Source organism: Sarcophilus harrisii, chromosome 4, assembly GCF_902635505.1.
Source record: "Sarcophilus harrisii chromosome 4, mSarHar1.11, whole genome shotgun sequence".
NCBI lineage: Eukaryota > Metazoa > Chordata > Mammalia > Dasyuromorphia > Dasyuridae > Sarcophilus > Sarcophilus harrisii.
Genome location: NC_045429.1, coordinates 141,780,608 through 141,805,253, shown reverse-complemented (window position 1 = coordinate 141,805,253; position 24,646 = coordinate 141,780,608). Strand labels below are relative to the sequence as shown.

Sequence of the window (24,646 nt, the reverse complement as noted above, 5' to 3'; positions counted from 1 at the left end):
GTTCTCTTTCATATATGACCCTATGGGATATAAAGGATACCCAAAGGTGACTCCTGTGTTTCCTGTACTGTAGAGGAGACTTCTTGAAATGTAATTCTGGATATTTAAATATTTTTTCCCCTTGCAAAGCTCTGTGTTGTGTGGCAGTTGAAGGATCACACAGTTACAGAGCTGGAAGGAACCTTAGTACAACTTTCTTAGTTTATATATAAATTGTGTGAATCATTTAAGGTTACACAACTTTTATGTGGCACAGTTTAGAATTAGTGTACTAACTCTTGATTCCTTTTTATTTATTTTGTTTTTAACTTACTGAATAAAACAAGCATTTCCATAACAATTAAAAAGATGATTATACATAAAAGCAAATATATTGTGTACAATTTACTATTCTTTTAAAAAGTTATCACGTAAATTTTTTTCCATTCCTTCCCTATTTACACTACAGATGACCATTACTATGCACAAATAGATGTGTGGGTAAAATTTTTCCATATACCCTTCTATTTATCAATTCTTTCTCTAGATGAAGAATAGTGTCTTTATGTGTCCTATATAGTTAATTTTATTACTTAAAATTGTCAAAATAACTTACTCACTCAGTCATCCTTAAAACAATATTTACTTTTATTGTATACAATATTCTCTTGGTTCTGTTGTTTTGCTCATAATTATTTTGTGGAATCTTTCTATGTTTTTTTAAGATCATTGAGTCCATCATTTCTTAGAGCACAGTAGCATTCCATCATAATGTCCGTCTTGTCCGGCTGTTTTCCAATTGATGACTAACCCTTGAAACTATTACCCAGTGCTTTTCTACATAATGCAGCATTGCTTTTCATAGACCATGTTGGATTTCCTTCAAAGGAGGTTCACACTGCACTTAGAGGGGTAATGACCATAATATCTGGGATACTCATTAAATGACCACATAATATTAGACCAATGATTAGTTTTAAAAATTTATCAAGAAGTAATGGAAATGATCAGATTGCTTTGGGGGTTTTAATAGCTAAGATAGCTTTTTGTCTCTGTTGGGGTTTTTTCCTATTATTGTTGGAAAGTTTTGGTGGATCACCATAAAGACCATCTCTTTTTCTACCTTATTTTCATCTTCTTGGAAACATCAAAATGTGTTCTACGTTGCCTTATTTGGTCACATATTCTGGTGTCTTAGTAGCCCTTCAATCTAACATAAATTCCTGTCTAAGTTCTACCATTTTATTTGATTTAGGGCTCTTCTGACTGGATGACTTCAGTAACTTTTTTTTTTTCAGAGTTCATTTATTTCTTTATTTGAGAACATTTTGATTTATTATTTATTTATTTTTGAAGTTCTTTTCTTTTTAAGTTTTGAGTTCCAAATTCTCTCCTTCCCTTCTATCCCCTCCCATATCCACTGAGAAGGCAAGCAATATGATATCAATTATGCATGTGAAGTCACACAAAATATATTTCCCTGTTAACCATATTTCCAAAAATAGTGAAGAAAGGAAAAAAAAATTACACTTCAATTTGTACTCAGAGAGGTCTCTATCACTATACACATAGCACACATTTATATGGCATATTTAGATTACAATGTATTTTGCTCATAGCAACACACTATGCGAAGTATAGAATGAATCTAGCTATTTTACAGTTAAGGAAACTGAGGCTTCAGTTTCTAAAAAAATTTCTTTCCTATGGTCACAGAGTATCAAAGTCAGGATTTAAGTGGAAGTTCACATTATCACCTGTCTTTGATGGAACTGCTTTCATGTTTGTCTTTATATTCCCAATGCATAACATATAGTAAATGCTTAATAAAGCTTGTTGATTAACTAATTGAAGTCTCCTGACTCCATGACTAGTATTTTTTCCACAGTACTTTGCCTTAAAGAATTTCATAATTGCCTTAAATAGCATGTTACTTCTCCTCCTTTCCCCCTCCATCTGCCAAGTTTTATGCTTTCCCTTTCATCCTTTGTTGAAATTTGGTTAATAAAAATTTTGGTAAATAATTATGCAGTTAGTTTGAGAAGTCTCTATAATTTTGCTGGAAAATAAAAGTCCTTAATGCATTTCTCGCCATTATCCTGATTTTGTGTCATTATACATTTAAGAGAACAAGTCTCAGGAGTGTGCTGAAGCCAGCTCTGAGAGCCAATTATTAAATTTTATTTTCAATATAAGAATATCTATATCAAAAAGATGAACAGTGCCAGTCAGACCTTGATACGTTTTTTTTTTTGCTTTTCTAGACTTGAGAAATTGCTAATGATAAATATTATATTTTAAAATGTGTAATACAGTCTCTCCCTTTCTCCTTGTTAAACTTTTACCGTCACATGCCATGTGAACATTAAAATCCTTACACTTTAGAATATAAATTTGGTTCATTGTCAAAAATTTGCTTGGGTACTGAGAACATTAATAGCATATTATAAATAATAATTTTGTCCACAAGTAGGATCAATGATAGTTGGAAAACTAGAGAATAAATTTGTAACAGTTGAATTTTATGAATGAAGCTGAGTGTTGCTTATATATTATTTTATTCACTGAAAATTTTCAGCATTTAAAAATGAAATTATTAGTAATGCAAAGTCTTCCTTACTAATATTATGCACAGTTATTTGGTTTTAATGTAGGGCATTTTTACTCTCTGAATGCTTCTCTGCTTGTTCTCCTACCCTTATCTTCTTTGGGAAGAAAGGCACAACAATACACTGTTAGTCCATGTATGAATTATTCCAGTTATCCTGGAAAATAATTTGGAATTATGCCAGAAAAGTCACAAACCATTTCATATAGATCCTTTGACCTAGTGATCCCATTGCTAGGAATACATACCTCAAGTTAAAGATAGTTAAATAGGTCCCACACATACTAAAATACTTAAAGCAGCACTTTAATGACAACAAAATAACCTGAAAAGAAAATGTGTATCCATTCATTGGGGAATAACTAAAGAAATTATGTTATATGAATATAATGACATTATTATACTGGGCTACTGAAAATGGAGAAATTCAGTGAAACATAGTCAGAACTTGATTGAACTTAAAGAATCAAATAAGCAAAACCAGGAGAACAACGTACACAGTCACTACAATAATGTAAACAAAAAGTTCTCTGTAGCTAGGCTGACCCAGACCCACCACGTTGCTGCTATGTTGTGGCACTTCTGTATAGTTCCTCCCCCATTCACTCCCAGGGTCATGTCAGTCATTTGCCCTATCATTCCACTCATCAGAGCTCCTCTCCTCAGCCATCCTCCTGGAGATGTGTTCTTTCTCTCTTTCCAACTTCCCATCTCCTACTCTGTTCATCTTCTCTGTCACTGTTAACATCTGGGTTCTCTGATCCCCTTTCATTTCTTTTCAATCTGGATTCCTTCCTTGTTCTATCCCTACTTTTACTATTATCAAGCAGCAACTACCCAGCATTACAAAGAGTGATGGGGATGGCTGGAGAAAGCTTCAAGCTCCTTTTTGTATGATTGAAGCAAATTCTATTTATACGATTGTTAGGGGGAAAAAAATCACTGTCAACTTATTTTGGGGAGAATTGAACTAGAATTAAATATTTAGATTATCTACATTAAAAAGCTATATGGAGATGGTTCTGAAGAATTCATTTATATGCAAGATAAATTTCTATGATCTCTTACTTAAGGATACCTAGCAAAATAATTATTCAGAAGCAAACTCCTCAAATAGGCTATAGGCAAATTCTTTTGTTTCTGTTCTCTAATGCAATTTCTTGGGATGTCCCCTTTGTGGTCAAAAAGGTTCAAATTATCACATTAAATTTGTAATTTTTGGCAGTCATGGTACTAATACAAACACAGTTTTCCTGAATTTCGCTCATTTTGGTTTGTTTTCTGATATTTATACTCCAGCAAGCTAGGCATACCTTTGGTAGAGGGAGTTTTATGTGCACACGTGGTGAAAATTTGAGCATTTAGACATTCCAGGAACCTGAACAGGCTGGGCTACAAGTACAAATACCAAAAACAAGGAACACTTTCAGTTTTCTAAGAAGCTTAATAGATCCAAGTTTAAATTCAACTGGCAAGGATCTCCAGAATTTAAAATGGCCAAACATCTGGTTCATTCTTCCGACAGCTTTTCTAATGACCCTGACTTTTCAATGTAGATAAATTAATGATTCTTCCTGCTTTACTTTGGCTGCTGCCTTCCCGCTACTAGTCATAGGTGGGAGAAGGAATGTAAAGCCTCAAAGGCTAACCCACCTTGAGCTTCAGATTCAGGATTTTTGTGTTTCTGTGACTTTGAACTCAATTTTTCCTAAGTTTATCAGCAAACAGCTGCAGCAGACCAGATGTGTTTACATAAGGGAGTAAAGAAGCAATTCTTGAAGTGTTGAGTTTCCATTTCCTTTAGCATTGTTCAGGAATTGTGGCTGATGACTTTAATATTGAAGTGTGTATCCCAACATATACTTCTTGTTCCAGTACAAAAAAAAAATTTTTTTTTTATTACTGATTTGATGGGAGAAAGTACAGTGCTGACTGAATTAAAGTTACAGCTTTTATTTCCTCCTCTGTCTATGAGAAATTCTTTGAGAATTGAGCAAACCAAAGCTGCTTTAGGCAAAAGGGTTTCATATCTCATCCCATTTCAAGACTAGCTGTTTGCAAGTTCTAATTCTTTTTTTTTTATAGCTTTTTATTTACCATATGCATAGGTAATTTTTCAACACTGATCCTTGCAAAACCTTCTGTTCCAACTTTTTCCTTTCCTCCCCCCACTTTCTCCCCAGATGGCAGGTAGTCCAATACATGTTAAATATGTTAAATCCAATATATGTATACGTATTTATACAGTTATCTTGCTGCATGAGAAAAATCAGATCTCAAAAGAAAGGAAAAAAACCTGAGAAGAAAAACAAAAATGCAAGCAAACAATAACAGAAAGAGTGGAAATGTTTTGTGGTCCACACTCATTTCTCACAGTTCTCTCTCTGAGTATAGCAAGTCCTAATTCTTTTGTGAGCCCTATGGCAGCCCATAAATCCCAGCTCATATCCAAAGATAATGGACAACTCAGTATAATGTATTAGACTTTTGAGTTACAGTTTTACAAATTAGTTTTCATGAGGAGAGAAATTATTGCTTTTAAAAAGTGGCTGTGAAATCTGACCATCTATTTTGACCACTACACCATTATGATTTCTTTTATGTCTTTGAATGGAATAGTATCAACTCAGTGACATTGAACTAGACTGTCATCCCATTGTACAACAGTTACTATTATGTATCCAAATGACCAGAGACTTGGGTACAAATCACATTGACGCCCTTGACTGTGAGATAGTCTGTGGAGTTATTATTCGTGTAAAAAGAAAGTAAAGATTTGATTGCTTCTAAACCTGGTGATGACAAAATTACAGCACTCAAACCTCTATTAAAACAGGGGTGGGGAGATCTGTTCTTTCACTGATAGGTGATGTATCACTTCCAAATTGGTTGGCTAGATAATTGGATTGCAGATTTTAACAGTTCTATAAAGTATCATTATCCACAGAAAAATGTTTATACAAGTTTGTAACTCAGCCTACTACCAGATCATTTATTCAGCCCCTTCCAGCAGAACAGCCAATCAGATAATTTATTAACTATGCTAGTCACATGAATTCCCTGCTTTATTAGTGAAAAGAAATAGCATAAATATTGGCTATCACTTCTTATTGACATTGTCTAAGGAATTATTTGGATCCCAAAGAGACTAGTGTTTGATTTTTGTCAGTAGATCCCTTCTCTCGCATTATACAACCAACTAGGTAATGTGTTAATTTATCTCTTAACCATTCACAGATAGAGGCCTAGCATGTTGCAATAATTCTTGTTGATCTAATGTGGGTGGAAAATAGAATATTCTACTTGATAAGATGATATCTATCCAGAGTTTGTAATTTTTCAAATAATAAAAATTTACCCTGGTGTTATGAATCAAATTCTTTAGAAAACTTTCTAGAATCTTGCCATAGTTTTAGAGTCACATGATGTCCCAGTATTCTGTCTAACAAAATGGCAGATATTTAGGGCATCATATTATAGTTAAGCATTGAATTAGAAACAAATTCATCCCCAGCTCTTTCCATTACTTGACTATATAACTTTGGACAAGCTATTTTACTTTTCTGAATCTCAGATTACTTATAAATAAGGTGATGGTGGTAGACTGGATGATTTCTTCATTTTCTTAATGGAAAATGGAATTCTTTATCCAATTTGAAATTATACAAAGAAAGTAACTTAAAACCCATGCCTTTTTACCCAGAGATTTTATTGCTGAGCATATACTACAAGTATATGAAAACTCATAATACACCAAGTACCCCCTAGAGCTTCCTAACGCCAAATCCAATCATCCACTATTTACTACATTATGCTGCTTTTTTTGCATGAATATAATAAAATATTATTATTAGGAATAAGGAATATGAATATAAAGAAGCCATGAGAAGACTTATATGAACTGATGCAAAGTGAAATAAAGAGAATCAGGAAAACCATTTTTGTATGAATAAGATACAGAAAATAGCAGGAATAAAAAAATCAAAATTGAGTACTGCAAAATTATAATGACCAAGTTTAGAAAGATGAGAATTAAGATATTTCTCCATGCTTCTTTGTAATAGTAGGTAAACTCTGGGTGTGCAATACTGCATGCATTGTCAGACTGTCTAGTCATATTTGTTAGTGTAAATCAGTGGTTTTCAACTCTTTGGTCCCAAGATTCCTTCATATTATTAAAAATTGAAAAGTTTTTATTTGTATTGATATTTACTGTATTTGAAATGAAAAATGATAAATCTTTAAGTATTTGTTAATTTTTTTACATATAAACACAAATAACTTTTTAATAACCATCTTCCAAAACAACAACAAAAAATAACTGAGAAGAATGACATTGTTTTTAATTATCTTTACTAAATCTTTAATTTATAACTTAATAGGTGATTGTTGGATTCTTATATTTGCTTCTGTTTTCTGTCTATTCCAAGATGTTGCTTTGCTTGAAGCAGATGAGGAAAAATTCAACTTCAAATAGATTTTGTTGTTGTTGTTTAGTCAAGTCCGGTCATGTCCAACTCTTCGTGACCCCATTTGAGTTTTTCTTTAAAAAGTTACTGAAGTAGTTTGCCATTTCCTTCTCCAGATGAGGAAACTGAAACAAATAGAATTAAATAACTTGCCCACAGTCACTCAGCTTTTAAGTTTCTTAAGTTTACTAAGAGAAGCCAGATTTGAAATCAGAAATTTGGGTCTTCCTGACACCACATCCAAGACTCTATCCACCCTGCTCTTTCAAACAGATATCTAGTTGGAAATGGGAAGAGGATTATAATAAGAAAATAACTTGGGTATCTTTGATCTCTTGAATCCCCCTGAAGAGATCTTAAAGACCTTCATGTATCCATGGAACCATTGGTTTAGATAAACTTTTTTTCCCCTCCTCTTTTAAAATTCTTTATTAAAAGGGATTACCCTCAGGGATAGGAAGGGAAGAATATATTAAGAGATGTAGGTAATAGAAAAAAATATCAATAAAATTTAATTTTTAGAAAAGGTATATGTGAGATGAGAAGCAGTATTTTAAAAATCAGACCAGCCATCTGGTTTTCTTTTCTTCCAACCTACACCTCCCCTAAAAACAACCACTACAACACAGCCTTTAGTTAAAGTGACATAGACACTTTAATGTTCCTTCAAGTATTTGGTGAATCAGAAATATTCTCCAGCTTTTTGACAGGTTTCCCATAGATATCAGCACACATTGCTGTATAGCTCTCTGGTGTGTTCTTTTAGTCTGATAATGACCAACTTCATGTTCTCCCCTTTTTTCTATCCCCTTCCTCCACCCTGATACATACTTTATTTTTTTTTTTAATTTTTAATAGCTTTTTATTTACAAGTTATATGCATGGGTAATTTTACAGCATTGACAATTGTCAACCTTTTGTTCCAATTTTACCCCTCCTTCCCCCCAACCCTCCCCTAGATGGCAGGATGACCAATACATGTTAAGTATATTAAAGTATAAATTAAATACAAAATAAGTATACATGTCCAAATCATTATTTTACTGTATAAAAAGAATCGGACTCTGAAATATCGTACAATTAGCCTGTGAAGGAAATAAAAAAATGCAGGTGGGCAAAAATATAGGGATTGGGAATTCAATGTAATGTTCTTAGTCATCTCCCAGAGTTCTTTTGCTGGGCATAGCTGGTTCACTTCATTATTGCTCCATTAGAACTGATTTGGTTCATCTCATTGCTGAAGATGGCCAGGTCCACTGATACATACTTTAAAGGCATAGAGGGATTTAAACCTGACCTATAGCTAGCTACTTTTATTGAGAGCAGGTTTGCCTAGCAATAGTTGTCCAAATAGCCAGTTCCCTTCTTAGTTCTAATCCACTAAAACTTCCCTTTTGAGCTAATTGTGGGGTTTTACAATTTGATTCCACTTTTGCCATACAGCAGTATCTAATAACCTTGTGCTTACTTAAAAAGACTATCACTTCTCTCTTTCCTGTTTTTATTCCTGTAGCAAATTGAATAGCTTATAACCTCCCTTCTCCCCCCTCAAAAAAAGAGACTGTTGAAAGAAATATTTGCCTTTGGCTATGCTGAATTTATTCCAAAACTTATTAAATCACAGACTTCGTTAGTGAGTATTAAGTTTCAAACCACTAGGCAAACTTACTAAGTTATATTTTTCATATACTGAGTAGTTGCTGGCATGTCTGAAAAGGTTAAGATATGTAGTGCCTCAATATGAGAGTGATTTCTTTTTATCCTTCTCACTATGGTCCCATATGGGTAATAGCAACACATTGTGTGTAACTCTTTTTAAGTTAATAAGTCTTAGTTATGGCTAATTCAACAGTTCTTATATCATGTAATGATTTAATGTTCTCCATTTTAGATCTTTTTAATTCTCCATGAACTGCCCGGTTTCTTTGGAAAGACTGGTATTTTAAAGGAGGAAATAGTATGAAAATGATTGCATTGAACATTTGAGCAAAAACAGTTTTCTGTATACAAGAATTTGTCACTTCCTCCTACTCTTTTTGAGTTGTTACTCTCTTCATTTGCCCTTGGTAGCCATCATCCTTTCACCTTTCATGTAACATCCTGTTTCCTTCTCCAGCTGGAGTTAAACTTTCCCTGCTGATTGTACGTAGCATTGTTGTATATTGATTTTTTTTTCCCCTCCTAGTTTTGATTCTCAACAAAAATTAAATATAGCAAGTCAGTATGTGTATTTAAGGGTTTCATTCCATTATCAGATGCTGCATCTGATTCTTCTGTAAATCTATCCCCTCCCCATTTGGTAAGGGAAAAAAGGTGAAAATATGAAAGGAAATAATTGAGGGAAGAGTGATATTCAGCACCCATTCAGGCTTGAAGAATTTTGTATTGTGAATGATGTCCTGTGTGCTGAGGCCATGAGAAAGAGGCCAGATCCCTGACCCCGAGGTGCTTGTAGATCATAAATGCACATTCAACTAGCTATAGAAGAGGAATTTACAATGCATCAGCGCATGCTTGTGACACAGAGAAGGTGTGACTTGCTTTGGGAACTCTGAAGAGGGATATAATATGGCTTCCAATTTCACAGTACCACTGTTTGTAGCAAACTTAAACCAGTGATTTTGTGAGAAACTGAAGCCATCAGAGGAGACAGAGGCAATAGAAATTTATCATTCACATATTTGATGACATCTGACTCGGCCATATCTGAGTGGATTGTGTGATTGTAGCAAAAATATACTCAGTTCTTCCCACAGAGTGATTTCAGATTACACACTTCTGCAAAATTTGTGGGTCCTTGGGTGATAGTCCCTTTTACTACTCTTAAGTGTTAATGTTAGCAAATGAGAAAAGACTTTGAGAAACAATCTGGTAAAAATGGAAAGAGTAAAGCATCAGAAGACCATGTTCGAATCTACCCTGTTCACTTAAAACCTATGTGATCTTGAGGGATGGAATGAATTGTGCCTGTGGTCCTTCCAGTCAAAATCTGTGTGTGACGCCAAGAAAAACAAGCACTAGATGATATAAACTAATATCCAGCTGGTAGAAAGATTAGCTTACCACTCAGTGGGGATGAACACCATTGATTGATGTTCAATAGCTGCTCTAGTGATCGTGTTCTTCAAAAATAATGGTATCTTACTATATTTCCACCAGTCACTGAAGCTGGTTTTGGAGCTGATATTGGCATGGAGAAATTCTTCAATATCAAGTGTAGAGCTTCTGGTTTGGTTCCCAATGTGGTCGTTCTGGTTGCAACAGTGAGGGCATTGAAGATGCATGGAGGTGGCCCAAGTGTAAGTTCATGTTCTATTTTCACCTAAGTTTGGGTTGGAGGCAGCTAGATGAAACACTGGCCCTGGAGTCAGGAGGACCGAGTTCAAATCCAGCCTCAGACACTTAACACTTTCTAGTTGTGTGACCCAGGGCAAGTCACTTAACCCCAATTGCCTCGCAAAACAAAAAGGTGTTAATTTTTTAAAATCCATGAAATAAACAATAATTGAAATTTTTTATGCAAAGCTGCTAATCCATTTCCATATATTTACTTGTTCTGAATTTTTTCTTTAACATCCATCAATGAGGATATGCTTCTTAAAAGCTGCAAGATTCTAAATGATACCCACAGAATTGTTCTGTACTTTTGCATTTATTTATTTTAATGTTTTTGATTATCTCATTTTACTACTATATAGTAAATTGTGGAATGGCTAAAGATACTTACCCTTAAAAAGAAACTGAAGAATTGCAGTATTAAATGTCTTTCATTTGGCTTTGTGATCTTCTTCTTAATTGATGCATCATCTTTCTTCAATTATCTGAAAATCATGTTGTTCTATTGCTGTTAATTATGTCCTAGTGGATTGGATTGCTTTAACAGAACATTTATTTCAAGAACTCAGTCTTTTAAAAGGAAACACCTTGCCCTCTCTAAAGTTTATTTTGTTGAAATTTGTTTTTAAGTTTTTTAAGAATTTTAAAATTGACAAGATACTATGTTGAATTAAAATGTTGATAAATTGAATTAAACATTTTGATGGAATTTTCCTTAATTGTCCTCTTTCCTAATTTTAGGTGACTGCTGGTGTCCCTCTTAAGAAAGAATACACAGAAGAGGTAAGAGTAACTGTGTAAAAATCATTTCAATCATTTTCACTTATCAACTTTTGAAAGAAGATGGTGACTTATAGCTGGGGAATAGGCTGGAATTAAGCAATCCATAAATGGCCGATTTGAAACAATGACTTCTCAGTCTCCAAGATATTATGAAATTATACAAGGCCTTCTCCCTAACCTGAAAAAATCACAATCAAATTTATAAATGTATTTGATAGACAAAGTCACTTTATAATGAGTTCTTTGTTTTGGCAATCTCTTATTCAACCCAGAATGCATTGTCTCTCTAGGCATCTCAGTAATAGCCTCTGAACTATATTCAAACTTTAAATTGTGTTAGTCTAAGAAGAAAAGTCATATTTTCATAGTTTAACCTAATAGGACCAGATTAGCCCAGGAGAAACAGTAGTAGCAGGATGCTTCATGTTGAGAATTACTCACAGATGTGATCTAGTAAAAACTGGCTATTTAATAGGCTAGTAGGGATTTGGCAGAAGAATGAATTATTGGATGGTTGTACTGTACAGATTTATAAATGAAGCCTGGCATAGCCAATGTTTTATTCTCTTGAGTACAACATAACTCACAAACAGGAAGTCTTTTTTTTTTTTAAGGACATCAAATTGGATTTCTGAATTTGAAAGAAATAATATGTTTTTAGGCTATCTTTTTTGTAAGTAGTCTTTCCCTTAGCCGGATAGTACTGGGTTTTTCCTTAAGATGGAGCAAAAAATATGATGGGAAAAACTGGCCTTGATTCATACTATTACCTGTGCCTTGTGTCCACCAGCCCACAGATGTATTTGGCATGTTGTTCCTGGTGTGACAGCCAATAAAACAGAAATGATGTCGTGAATCCCAAAAAGTCTACCTTACACATTTAAGTCAGTTGATGAAGTTTTTCACAAAGACCTTCTTCTGAGAAAAAAAAAAAAAAAAAGGTGTTTTATGTTTTTATAAATTCCAAGAGGAAAAAATAAAATAAAAATTAATTGTAAATAAAACCCCCTCCAAAGCAATCCTGCTGTTCTCGGTTTTCTTGGCTTCACAAAGTTTAATGAGAAATGACACACTGGGCCAAATGGTTTCTTACAGAACCTTCAACTGGTAGCTGATGGATGCTGTAATCTTCAGAAGCAAATTCAGATTGCACAACTTTTTGGAGTTCCAGTTGTGGTTGCTCTAAATGTCTTCAAGTAAGTCAAACCTCATGTTTTAAACCATATTACATTTTTAGTTTTCCCTTTAAATTATGTTTTTATTTGGGAGAAAACAGCTGTTTGCTGTTCTTTTGGGACCTCATACTTAGGAGGTGAGGGAAAGAGAATATCACCAATAACTGATCTTTTAGGGTTTGGTTTGGTTTCTTCCCTTGAAATAGCAAATGTGTCATATTGCACATTTTTAATTATGAGAGCCAGATGAATATTTTAATTATAGTTTATTTGTATAGTTGGGATTTTTTTACAATTCATCCTTTTTTTAAATTAAAAAAACTGCAGATCTCAAAAAGAACTATTTTACTTTCTCTTCTTTTAAGTTTACTTAAAAAAAAAAAAAAAGAACTAGTAAGTATACTTAGAGTAATTATAGAACAACAGTACTCACACATTTTGGTCTCACAACACTTTAAATTCTTAAAAATTATTGAGAATTCCCCAAAGAATTTTTGTTAAAGTAAGAATATTAACAATTAAAATATATTAGTATTAATATGAAAACAGTTTTGACTTCATGGACTCCCCCTGAAAGAGTCTCAGGGATTATGAAGGTTCTAGACCATACTTTTTGAATACCACTGATACAGAATATAGTTGATAAAAACTGAGGTTAATGCATTGAACCACTTTTGAGAATGGTCAAAAATATGAAGTCCCATTTATTTAAACATGGTGTTCATGCTTCTAGTGTTTTAAAAACCATCCCCTAAATAGAGTCAAAATTGTCCATTTTTCCATCCCCCAACAGGAGTGACACACGTGCTGAGATTGACTTGGTCTGTGAACTCGCAAAGCAGGCTGGAGCCTTTGATGCTGTCCCCTGCCAACACTGGTCCATTGGTGGTCGAGGGTCAGTGGACTTGGCTCATGCTGTGAGGGAAGCTGCAAACCAAAGAAGTCACTTCAGGTTCCTCTATGATGTCCAGGTAAGAAGGAAGGGAAGAGGATGGAGAGGAGGGAGGAAGGTGGTAAATCAGTGGCTACCTGCCAAGATTTTGCAAGTACCTTCACACCTTATGTGGACCTGACAAAATAATCAGATATTTTCAATAGAAGAATTTTTCCCCTATGGAATTTTCTAGAACTGTGTCTGGTCCACTTAAAAAATATATATTGTTTGTTCCTTTTGTTTTTATGTCAGCCATTTTTAGAAAGATTGACCCAGTCAACCCCCACTGAAATACCTTATTAGCTAAGAAATATACTATAGCAAAACCAACCAGTACAGCAACTTCACCAGGTAACATATACATCATCCCATACTCAAAGTCTCCCACCTCCTTATCCACAAGAGAGAGGTACATTTCATCATCTCTCCTTCCTGTACTATAATTAGTCATTACTCAGTTTGACTTCCTTTTAGTGAAGAAATGGACAAATAAATGCTCCTATTCAGAAAGAACTGTCTTTTCCAGTCCTGGTAATTCACATTAACCACTTCATTATCTTTACTAACAAAACCCCAAATGCAGTCCTGAAGAGTAGGACATGACTGAAATAACTAAACAACAATTAGAGACATAGAGGGGGCACAGTGGCACAGGGCCTGGAGTCAGGGAGGCCCTAGTTCAAATGTGGCCTAGATACACTGGCTGTGTGACCCTGACAAGTCACTTAATCCTGTTTGCTTCAGTTTTCTTATCTGTAGCATGAGCTGAAGAAGGAAATGGCAAACCACTTCAGTATTTTTGCCAAGAAAATCCCCAATGGGGTCATAATGAATCAGACTTGACTGAAAGGACAAAGCAAAAAGTGCTTTATACATAAATGCTTTTTTCATGAATGAATGAAAAACTCATGTGCCATATACAAAAAGAAAGACTGATGTCAAGGACTCTAAAAGGGAAGATAGCACCTATCTAAAAGAAGGTGAATAGAGCCAGTCGAGCAATGGGGGTAAGTGGTAATTGGAGAAAAAAGATTTTCACGTGGTATGGCATGAAGATGACCAAAGCGTATCAGTGTGGTAATTTCTTTTATGCATTATTATAATTATATGGATGTTATTCTCCTAGTTTTGCTTATTTAGTTCTTTAATAAAATATATTTTTCATCATTCCTTCATGCCTTCAGCCATTCCCTAACCAATGAACATCCACTATATTTCTAGTTTTGGTTTGATTTTGGACTTTTTTTGCTGTTTGTCTGCCTGTCTGTCTGTCTCTCTCTCTCTCTCTCTCTCTCTCTCTCTCACACACACACACACACACACACACACACACACACACACACTACCTTGAGTAGTTTCTGTATATGGGACTTATCTGTCTGTCTTTGAATTCTGATGTGTAATTCCCAGCAGTGGTGTTGATGATTTAAAAGCTTGTGTGAATAGGTTGGTGAATTTTCTGGCATAATTCCAAATTATTTCCTGGAATAATTGGATTAATTCATAGTTTCACTAACAGTGTCTTATTGTGCCTGCTTCCTTACAGTCCATCCAGTCTTAATCATTACCAACTTCTGTCTATACTATCTTCAAATGTTTACAAATTTGTTGGATGTGATTTAATTAATTTTTAAATTTTTCTAATTGATGGACCTATAATAAGATTAGCAGCATCACTCCTAGATAAATAATTCTATGAGTTGTGTCTTCTTAGAAATCTAATATTAGTCCTTTTGATTCTTCTACTTAAAAATTTTTCATGCTTTCATTTTTGTAGTAGATGCTACCCTCTAAATGTAAATATACACACATTAAGTTTACAAAAATATCTATATATTTATATATTATGTATATGCATATTTTATATGTATATACTAAATAAGTGTAGAGAGAAATAGATACAGAGAATTTACATATTCGCATAGATATAAAAGTCTGTATGTATAAAATATACACAATATCTCTATAGTTGGATATAAAGAGATACTGTGTGTATTTTGTATATTTCAAATGACATACAGATCTTGATAGATAAATTCTATGTATTTCATGACTACATATATTCCTCAAATCTTTTTACCTCTCACAGTTTGTGCTAGTACACTTTCTTAATGGTTATACAAGCAAATAAAAGTCATGCTTTTTTTCTGCTGAGTTGTAATCCTCCTGTATACTTTGGAGCCACAGAGCAAGTATTTAACATTTTTTGAGTCTCATTTTCCTTAGCTATAAAATTGAAATCTATGTAAAATATAAACATTTTACATATAACTGCAAGATGATGAAGTGATTACAGCACCAATTTTAATGTGAGAAAGATCTGAGTCCAAAACCAGCCTCAGACACTCATTAACTATGTGACCACAGATAAGTCTTTTAATTTCTGTCATCATCAGCTTCCTCAAGTATACATTGGGACCTGTGAGACCATCTAACTCCCAAGATTGTTTCAAGGTCCAAATGAAGTAATTTATGTAAAGCACTTCATAAAACTTCAAGTGCTATCTAATTGCTAATTATATTATTACCTACCACAAAAAGCAGTAGTGGACAGTGTGACTTTTTAAACTGGAAAGTTCTCTGTAAACCTGAACTTTTTTATTATAATTATCATATTTTAGTCATGCGTTATATGTGGGCTGTTAATGGACTGTTGTTGTATTGGTATTATTCTTTATTTGGTACAGATCCTTATTTGTCTCTGACACTTAATCTTTACAGATGTTGGCCCTGCCAACCGTGCCATATTCTCAAACCACACAGAGATTCTTCCCACACTGTTTTGGCTAGTCATACATTTTTTTCCACATACTGCTACCCACTCCAAGTGACAATGGCACCCTAAAATATGTTCTGACTCTTCTCAAGAAAAACATTGCAGGTAAAAAGGTTAAGTAGGAAGAAAGTGTTAGAGGGGCAGGTTATAGTAGTAACAGAAGTATACTAATTCTGAGAGGGACCTTTTTTATTTTCTGCTTAGATTTTAATGACATAGGTGTTTAGTTTTTGCAGTCTATTTTTTGTGGAGAAGATGCAGGATCTAGGATCCTTGAGAAAAAACAAAGTTTGTGAGCACATGATCATCATAGGTGGCCTAATTAGAAATAAAGCCTACAGTATTTTTTCAGGACATAAATCCTAATTTGCTTTTTTTTTTTTTTCCATCCCCAAAACCAATGTTTTATTTCCCTTCTTTTTTTTTTTTCCTTTTGCTGAGGCAATTGGGGTTAAGTGACTTGCCCATGGTCACACAGTCAGGACGTGTTAAGTCTCTGAGGCCAGATTTGAACTCAGGTCTTTCTGACTTCGGGGCTAGTGCCCTATCCACTGCACCATTAGCTGCCCCTGTCAAATGTTTTATTTTTATTCAGTATTTTATGTCAGGGATGTTACAAATATTTGAACTTTTTTTTAATTTTACAAAAATGAACAAAAAGTTTATTATTGAGATTTTTACTGTTGATCCATTATACAAAAGGATACTCCCATAAACATTCATCATGACAAAAAAAATTAGTACAAAAATATTTCAATAATTGCTTCTGGTTCGTTGTAATGACATTTTTATCTTTGTTCTGTTACACCAAAGGAAGCCAAGAACTGACTATAAGGACTTCAACCTAATTACCAAAGTCAAACCAAATTATCAAGATGGGAGTAAGATTCCAATCTCCTAATTAAGTCTAATAATCTTTCTACTGGCAGAATCATTTATTTCTTATTTCAAGTGGTTATATCAAAATGCCTTCATACTGCTGAATTGCCTAGAACCCTGCTCTTTCTGTGAATCTTCATCATCATTATCATCAGTAACATTTTTATTGCTTAGTTATATACTCTATGGACCACAACACATCAATACTGCCTCCGATGTGTTATTGATATGTTGTGGTCCACAGAGCCATGAAAAGTCAGACATACCTAAACAATAAAAAAAAATAAAGAGATTGGAATTATTTGCCATTTCCTGTTCTGGTGAATTAAGGCAAACAGAGGTTAAATGACTAGCCTAGAGTCACAAAGCTAATAAGAGCCTGAGGCCACATTTGAACTCAGTTCTTTCTGACTTCAGCCCCAGCTTTCTATCCTCTAAGCCATCTGCTGCCTTACTAGGATTTATATAGCACTAAAACTTGCAAAGCATTTTACATTTTAGTTTCCTTATTTTATTGGCACAACCCTAGGTGGTAGGACTTCTTACCACCCACATTTTCCATATGGTACCTGATACTTAGGCTGAATGAGGTTAAGTGATTTGTCCTGTGTCTAAGGCAGAATTAGAATTCAAGATTCTCTGATTCTGAATTCAGCATTCTATCTGTGGTAGCCACCTCATAGCTCAAGCCTCACAAGGAACAAAAGGGCAATATGTGATGATCAATTTGTATTTATCACTCCTTTGAAGGATAGAATACTGTAAGAAAGGTTAACACATGAGAAATCTGTACCTTGGTTGCAGTTAAAGCCTGGATACTGACAATTTTCTGTGACCCCCCTTTAGTTTGTATTAATAGAGAGAAGGAGGCTTTGCATAATCCAGTCTCTACTAAATCCCACCTTGTAACAGTCTAAACTATTTAATGCAGTGAAGTCCAAAACTCAGACCTTACATTGTGCAATTTTTTCAAAAATATAATGCCTTTGGAACTCCAAACTCTAGATTGATATTCTAAAGCCTTTTTTTTTTCACCTTTTTATGTTTTCCCCAGCTCTAGCTTCATGCTGGGCAGCTCCTTTGGGGTTGGTTTGTGTTTCAGAGGAGTTCTTATAAGATCCCTTGAAGCTCTTCTCTGTCTGCTGGAATAGCCCATCCTCCTGCCTTTGGGGTTTTGCTCTATGATGCTTCTTTGCTTCCTAATGTAAGCTGAGCTACCTGTCAGCCCAAACTGTCTCTGTATACTTCAGTCTGTCTAGGCTCTTATTCAATGCAATATGATGGTTTCTGCCTTAGTACATCCACCCCCATGCTTGGTTTCCTATTACTGAAAGTAGGGTTGGTTTGCTCTCTTAGAAGGAAACATGAGGAGACTTAGGAGACACAGGAAATTGTTGGGATTCAGGGAGTGGTTGCTGAGATGCTTTTCTGGATAAAGTGGGTGAGTTACTAATTGTTCTAAAACCTGAATTTGGAGACTGAGCTGAGCCTTTACAAAGGAGGTAGAAAGGGACAGCCAGATGACTCAATGTGCTATTCTTTGAAGAAGGGACATTCCATCTAAAAGTGGGGAAACTGATTAAAAGCTGCTTTTGAGAGGGAGAAGAGTAGACATTGTATCCAATGGTCATCCATGGATAAACAGAAATTAATATTCTTCACAAATCTAGCAGCATATAAACTTCAGGTATATTATTAATCGACTTAGAAAACTTATTCTGTTACATCTAACCAGCATGAATTAACTTCAGGTGCATTAAGACATCTCTTCAAATGAACCTCAAGGCTAAATGCAAAAGATCTTAATTTCTAAAACAAAATATATAGCTTACAAAACCTGAAAATCAAAAAGAAAAACCCAACAACTAGCTATTTTACATATTCTTAGCATATTATTAAAAAGAACCACGACTTCATCCCAGTCAAGTATATTCCCTCTCCTGATGGTATTTGCAGTCCCTCTATATTTCAGTAGATGGATTTATTCAAATAATTTTTAGAAAGTTCCTATCATGCATAAGGCATTCTTACTGTGAGTTATAGTGTAATGAATTATGACTTCCCCCCCCAAAAAAAAAAAAAATTTTGCATGACAACCAGTTCTTTGTTTCTGAGTTTGAACCTTAGTTACGATAGTCCTCTGGCAATAGACATCACTGACACTGTACTCAAAATCTGTCCAGCTTGATTAGGGTTTATATTTCCATGCTTTATAGAACTTGTCACCCTTATAATAAGATATCAGAAGCACCTTGGCGGAGCATTATTAGCAGGGTGTTTTATTAGTTAGATGTTTAACAACTAGCTTGACAGTAGAGGTGGGGAATGACGTGGGCAGAACACACTTTTAAATTTAATTTGCATTAATATTTTTCCATACTTTCTGCAGTCTGATAAACAAGCAACAAAACAAAAAATTTGTAGTGTTTGTCTATTCCCAGAGTGTAAATGCTCACACTGAAAATTTTACTATCAAAACGATGTATGCTTTTTGTATTAATAAAACATACATTCGTCCTGCCTTCACTTACTTTTACTTCTGTTCTGTGAGTTGAAAATGCTGGACACAAGTAAATATCATTAATATATACAGAAAGGTTTTCCCAACTTTTCTAGTATAATTCCCTTTCCAGTTTCATATTTGATGTTTTTAATGGGGAAAAAAAGTTTGATGAAAAAAAATCTCTAAGAACACAAAGCAGAATATCCAATAAATATGATTTTTCTTCTGGATTGACGTGCCCAACTTTCACTTTTCTCCCTGCAAAAGATGATTATTCTAACTGAGGTAGGTAGATGATATGATGAAAACAGCAGTAGACTTTTAATTAGGGAAGTCCTGAATTCAAATCCTACCTTAAACACTTTTTAGCCATATGACTATGGACAAGTCATTTAACCTTTCTCAGCCTCAGTTTCCTCATCTATAAAATAGTCATAATAATACCTACATCATAGAGTTGCTGTAAGGATCAAATAAGATAGTGTATATATAAAAGGAGCTTTATGAACCTTAAAATATTGGCTGATTATTATTATTATTATCATTATTATCATCTGGTCTTTTACCAATAAGAAACTGCTCTAAGTCCACCCAACTTTGTTATGCTGTGATAATTTTCTACTCACATCTTTTTTTCATAGTCATCAAAGCTGTTGTTTCAGCATTCTGACTTGTCTTATAAAAATGGGGATATATTTCAAGCTGTTATTCCCTCTGCATTCATAATCCATGGGCACCACCAAATTAAGCCAGTACATTTGGCATCTTTCCATTTTCTCAGCTAGAATTGGGGACACTGTAATTAGATAGTAGAAAGTCTGTCTCCCGAGTAAAGAGAAACCTTGTCCCAAAAGCCTACTTATTAAAGCAAAATCTTTTTGCTGCATTATATGCTCAGAAAGTACTTGTCATTTTCTTACAGCATTAGAAAAATTTCAAAGTATGACCTTGATAGTATACTGGGATCATATTTGTTTTTATTAAAATCCCTTTCCTGGTCTTTTCTTGAAGTCATTCTCTTGAACACAGCTCTGGTTGGATGGAAAGGGAGGAAAATAAGTCAATAAAGTCTAAATCTCAGGCCACAGGCAGAGAGAGCAATTTGTGAACTCTTATATGGGGGAGATGCTAGTTTTTCCTAGGAGTGTTTTTTTTTCTTTTGGTAGAGTTATATGGATAGGGAGTGGGTGAAGGATTATTTGTACTTTTTAAATCTTTCCAGCTTGATTATGTGCCAAGTTTTACTTGAGCTTTGAGATTCAACCTTTAGTTGGCCTTAGATCATCTGGAATTGGAGCTTCAAGATGAAAAATAAATATGGCATATTTATGAAAGGAATTAGAAAAACATACAAAAGGAAGAGAACTTCAGTTCACATAATTACCCACTCTACTACTGGTATCCATCACTTTGGAGGGTCTTTGGACATCCTGCTCAACTCCTTCTTGGTCTCCTTGCTTATCTATAGTTCATCAGTGCTTATATATCCATCATTCAGACCTTCTTTTTCTTTGCAAATGCTTTATAGATTTCAGTTGCTTTACTTGGAAAGGATTTTTCATATTCTTGACTTTCAGCCTCTCACTTGTACTCAGAGGAGATGATTAAATTTTTCTTTGTTAGAACGTTTTTGTGAGTGATTACCAAGGCTCCATTTGACTCTGAATCCTGCAATACCATGATCATTATTACTACCTCTGTTCATCCCTTGTAATTTTCCCTTAAATCATCTCAGTCCTATCCCAAAGATCTGACCAATTTTATAGAAGTGAAGGGGAAGAGGAAACCTTGTCCACATCTTTTACAACCACTAAATTTTGGCCATTCCACCTGAATGTAAGATTCTTCTCTTCTGCCCTTCTGTTATTAAATTCTAAATTATCATAATGAAATAATCTTTCTTAATGCTTTTAATTTTTTTTCAATTAACAAGGGTTGATTAATTTTCCATCTTCATTTCCCCTCTGGGAAAAAAAAACACACAACAATAAGTGAATGAATGAACAAAAAAATAAAGTAAATTCCATTATTGTCCACGTCCAAAAATGATTCTTGTTATGCATATTTCTTTCTATTTTTTGGTACAAACTGCAGTTACCCTTGATGTACCCTCTACTACATTTTTTTGGAAATAATTAAAATAAATATTTTAAGGAAGAAAATCCAGGGTTTTTTTCATTCTTATTGGTTCTCTATTAGTATGACCCTAGCCTACATGATAAATCTCTCTCTTTTACTGATCAAGTACTTCATTCACTTATTTCCACTTCACTTTTTGATGATCTAAAGCTAATTCTTTTGGGGAGGAATTTTGGGAAGAATGCTATGGAAACTTCCTCCAATGAGACTGATTATCAACCCCTTTGCAATTTACAGTCTTAAATTATTAATCTAGGCACTAAGAGATTAAGTGACTTGCAAGATATCACAAAACTATCATGTGTTTGAAGAAAGACTTGAACTGACATTTTTCTGATTCCAAGACTAATTCTCTATTCACTGTGCCCATACTGCCTTTACTAAACTTGTCATTAGAATAAAATCTAATGTCTCCTGTCTCCCTTTGTATTTTTATACCATTTTTTCTTAAACAAAATTGCTTGCAAATGGAGCACAGAAAGGCAGAATAGTTTAGAAAGTAAATTTATTGCATACTTTTTAAAAAGCAAGTAATACAAAATAAAGATTTGTGGTTTCATATAAAAAAATCTTTTTCTATGAATATAAATAACCTCTTATTTTGCTTTTTTATTTTTATTTTAATCTTCTGAGGGTTTTCTTTCTTTTTTTTTAATGCCTCACTTAATCCTACTTTCTTAGAGCCTATTCTATAAGTTTTCACCATTACTTTATATAAAACAAATTTGTTCCTTTCACCATACACTAATGAAAAAGGTTCATTATTATTTTCCAAAACATATGCAAAAATATCCAGAAAAAAAGAAAAACTAATCATTCTTTTCACTTTTTTTTTCTACTTGTTAATTTGAGCTTGTAAAAGACAATACCTGTTTTGTACCTAGAAATATATCCAGGTGGCACAGTGGATAGAGCACCAGTCCTGAAGTCAGGAGGACTTGAGTTCAAATGTGACCTCAGACACTTAACACTTCCTAGCTGTGTGACTTTGAGCAACTCATTTAACTCCAATTGCCTCAGCAAAAAAAAAACAAAACAACAACAAAAAAAACCACCAAAGTATATGCAAAGATAGTTTTCAACTCCCTCTTGTAAAACCCTTTAAATTTGGACAGCACCACAAAAAGTTAGAGTGAGATTTTTTTTCTCATCTAAGAAAACATAAGAGGTAAAGAGGGAGGTCAGCTAGCTGTTAGAAAGAGATATCAAGTAATCCTTTGTTGGCACTGACTGGCAACTGCCCATACAGTTCTGAGTCACAGTTCCAGGACTGATAGAAGCGTTAGTATTAGTATATGCAATTACAAGGGGGTCCCTGCTCCCTTGTAAGAACCCAGGGTACAGTTCAAGAGAACAGTAATCATTCTTCTTGTAAGATCACACCCCCCTGGAAGCACCAAAAACTTACAGACCTCCAAAACTACCTCTGAAAACAGTAACGTGAAAAAGCCTGAAGCTTGGCACAATGCCTCCTCATCCCCCAGGTGAGTAGAGTGAGCAGAGCCCGACTTTAACATAAAATTTAAAGTCAAAAAATAGGCTAGAAAAATGAACAAACAACAAAAGAATTGGACTATAAAAAATACTGGTAGCAGTAAAGATCAAGACCTAAACTCAAGATAACAGCAGTGTGAAAATAGCTACAAAGTTTCAAAAAATGCTAATTGGACCTAAGCCCAACTGAAGATTTAAAGAAAGAGATAACAGTGAGAGAGGGAAAGAGGAAAAGAAAAGAGAGAGATACAAGAAAATTATGAAAAGAGAATTAATAACTTGGTAAAAGAGGCACCAAAAATAGTGAAGAAAGTAACATCTTAGGAAACAGAATTGGCTGAAAGGTAAAAGAGGTACAAAATTTCACTGAAGAAAAGAACTCTTTAAAAAGTTGAATTGACCAAATGAGAAAGGATATTTAAAAAAAAATAAGTTTATTGAAGAAAAACAAACTCTTTAAAAAGCAGAATTGTTCAGATGGCAAAAGAGTGACAAAAGCTCACTGAAGAAGATAAATTATTAAAAAATTAGATTGGACAGGTGGAAGCTAATGACTTCAATAGACACCTAGCAACAATGTTGTTGTTTATCCTTCATTCTCAAAGAGGACCATGATATCAGAGCAAGTGAATTGAATTTAAGTGAGAGTATAATGTTCAAGCTAGCTTTCTGGAGGACCTCTGGACAGGCCTTGGTCTTTAGGTGGAGAATTGATGAAGGCAGGAGAACCACCACAAGGCTGGTCAAAGATGGAGTCTGGAATCTGTAGTCTGGAGTGTGAAATATTATTCTCTGTGTCTGTGGCTGAGAGACTCTCAGTTCCTGGTCCTCTTAGCCCTTAAATACCTCAGTACAATTATATCATTACAGCAACTAAGCATGTGCCAATTGTAGCCATTACATTACCATATCACACTAAATATATGCTTAACTAGAGAACCATTATCCTATCAATCATATTGAGTAGGTGTTTAACTAAAAGCACCCTGCTGTCCTTGATTTAGCTATACCTTTCCAGAGTTCTGGCCCTCTATATTAGAGAGTCTCTGTTGAAGGACAAAATAGCAGGATGACTAGGGACAGCCCTGGATGTTGCGGGAGATCTTGGCCTTCCTTTTAACAGGTCTTTGTTTGATTGAGGCCCTGCCCATTCAGTGATTAAGGCTAGGTAAGACTTGAAGCTAAGAATGGCTTCTTTTACCTAAACAAAAAAATAATTCAACCTGAAAGGGGAAGACCTTTCAAGTTTATGGCCAAAAGAGAAACTATTGCTATTTATATTCTCTCTGAGTCAGTCTGGGACCAAATCATGATTGATGGGGGCTTAGCCTGGGACCTATTATTGGTCAATCAATGAGAGCCAGAGTGATCTGGGTTTAGGGCTCGATCCTTTAGAAATTTAACCCAAGATTTCTTGAGACATTACAGCAATCAAAAAGAATTTGCATTCTTTTGCACAGAGCAGTCACAGGTAAGAGCGTGATACCCTAATGTGAATGGAGGGAAGGAAAAGAAAGAGTGAACTCATTAATCACTTGACCAGTTCCAGTTGAGTCCCCAAGTGAGGTAGC

At 34.4% G+C, this 24,646-nt stretch overlaps 1 protein-coding gene across 1 annotated transcript in view; it reads left to right on the top strand.

The window, feature by feature from the left end:
- MTHFD1L (methylenetetrahydrofolate dehydrogenase (NADP+ dependent) 1 like) overlaps positions 1-24,646 on the top strand; it is a 197,632-nt gene that overhangs the window by 108,923 nt on the left and 64,063 nt on the right. The window contains exons 21-24 of the mRNA XM_031937629.1: positions 10,216-10,355; positions 11,134-11,175; positions 12,271-12,371; positions 13,144-13,321. Of these exons, the coding sequence (XP_031793489.1) occupies positions 10,216-10,355; positions 11,134-11,175; positions 12,271-12,371; positions 13,144-13,321 (461 nt within the window). The remainder of the gene's footprint in view (positions 1-10,215; positions 10,356-11,133; positions 11,176-12,270; positions 12,372-13,143; positions 13,322-24,646) is intronic.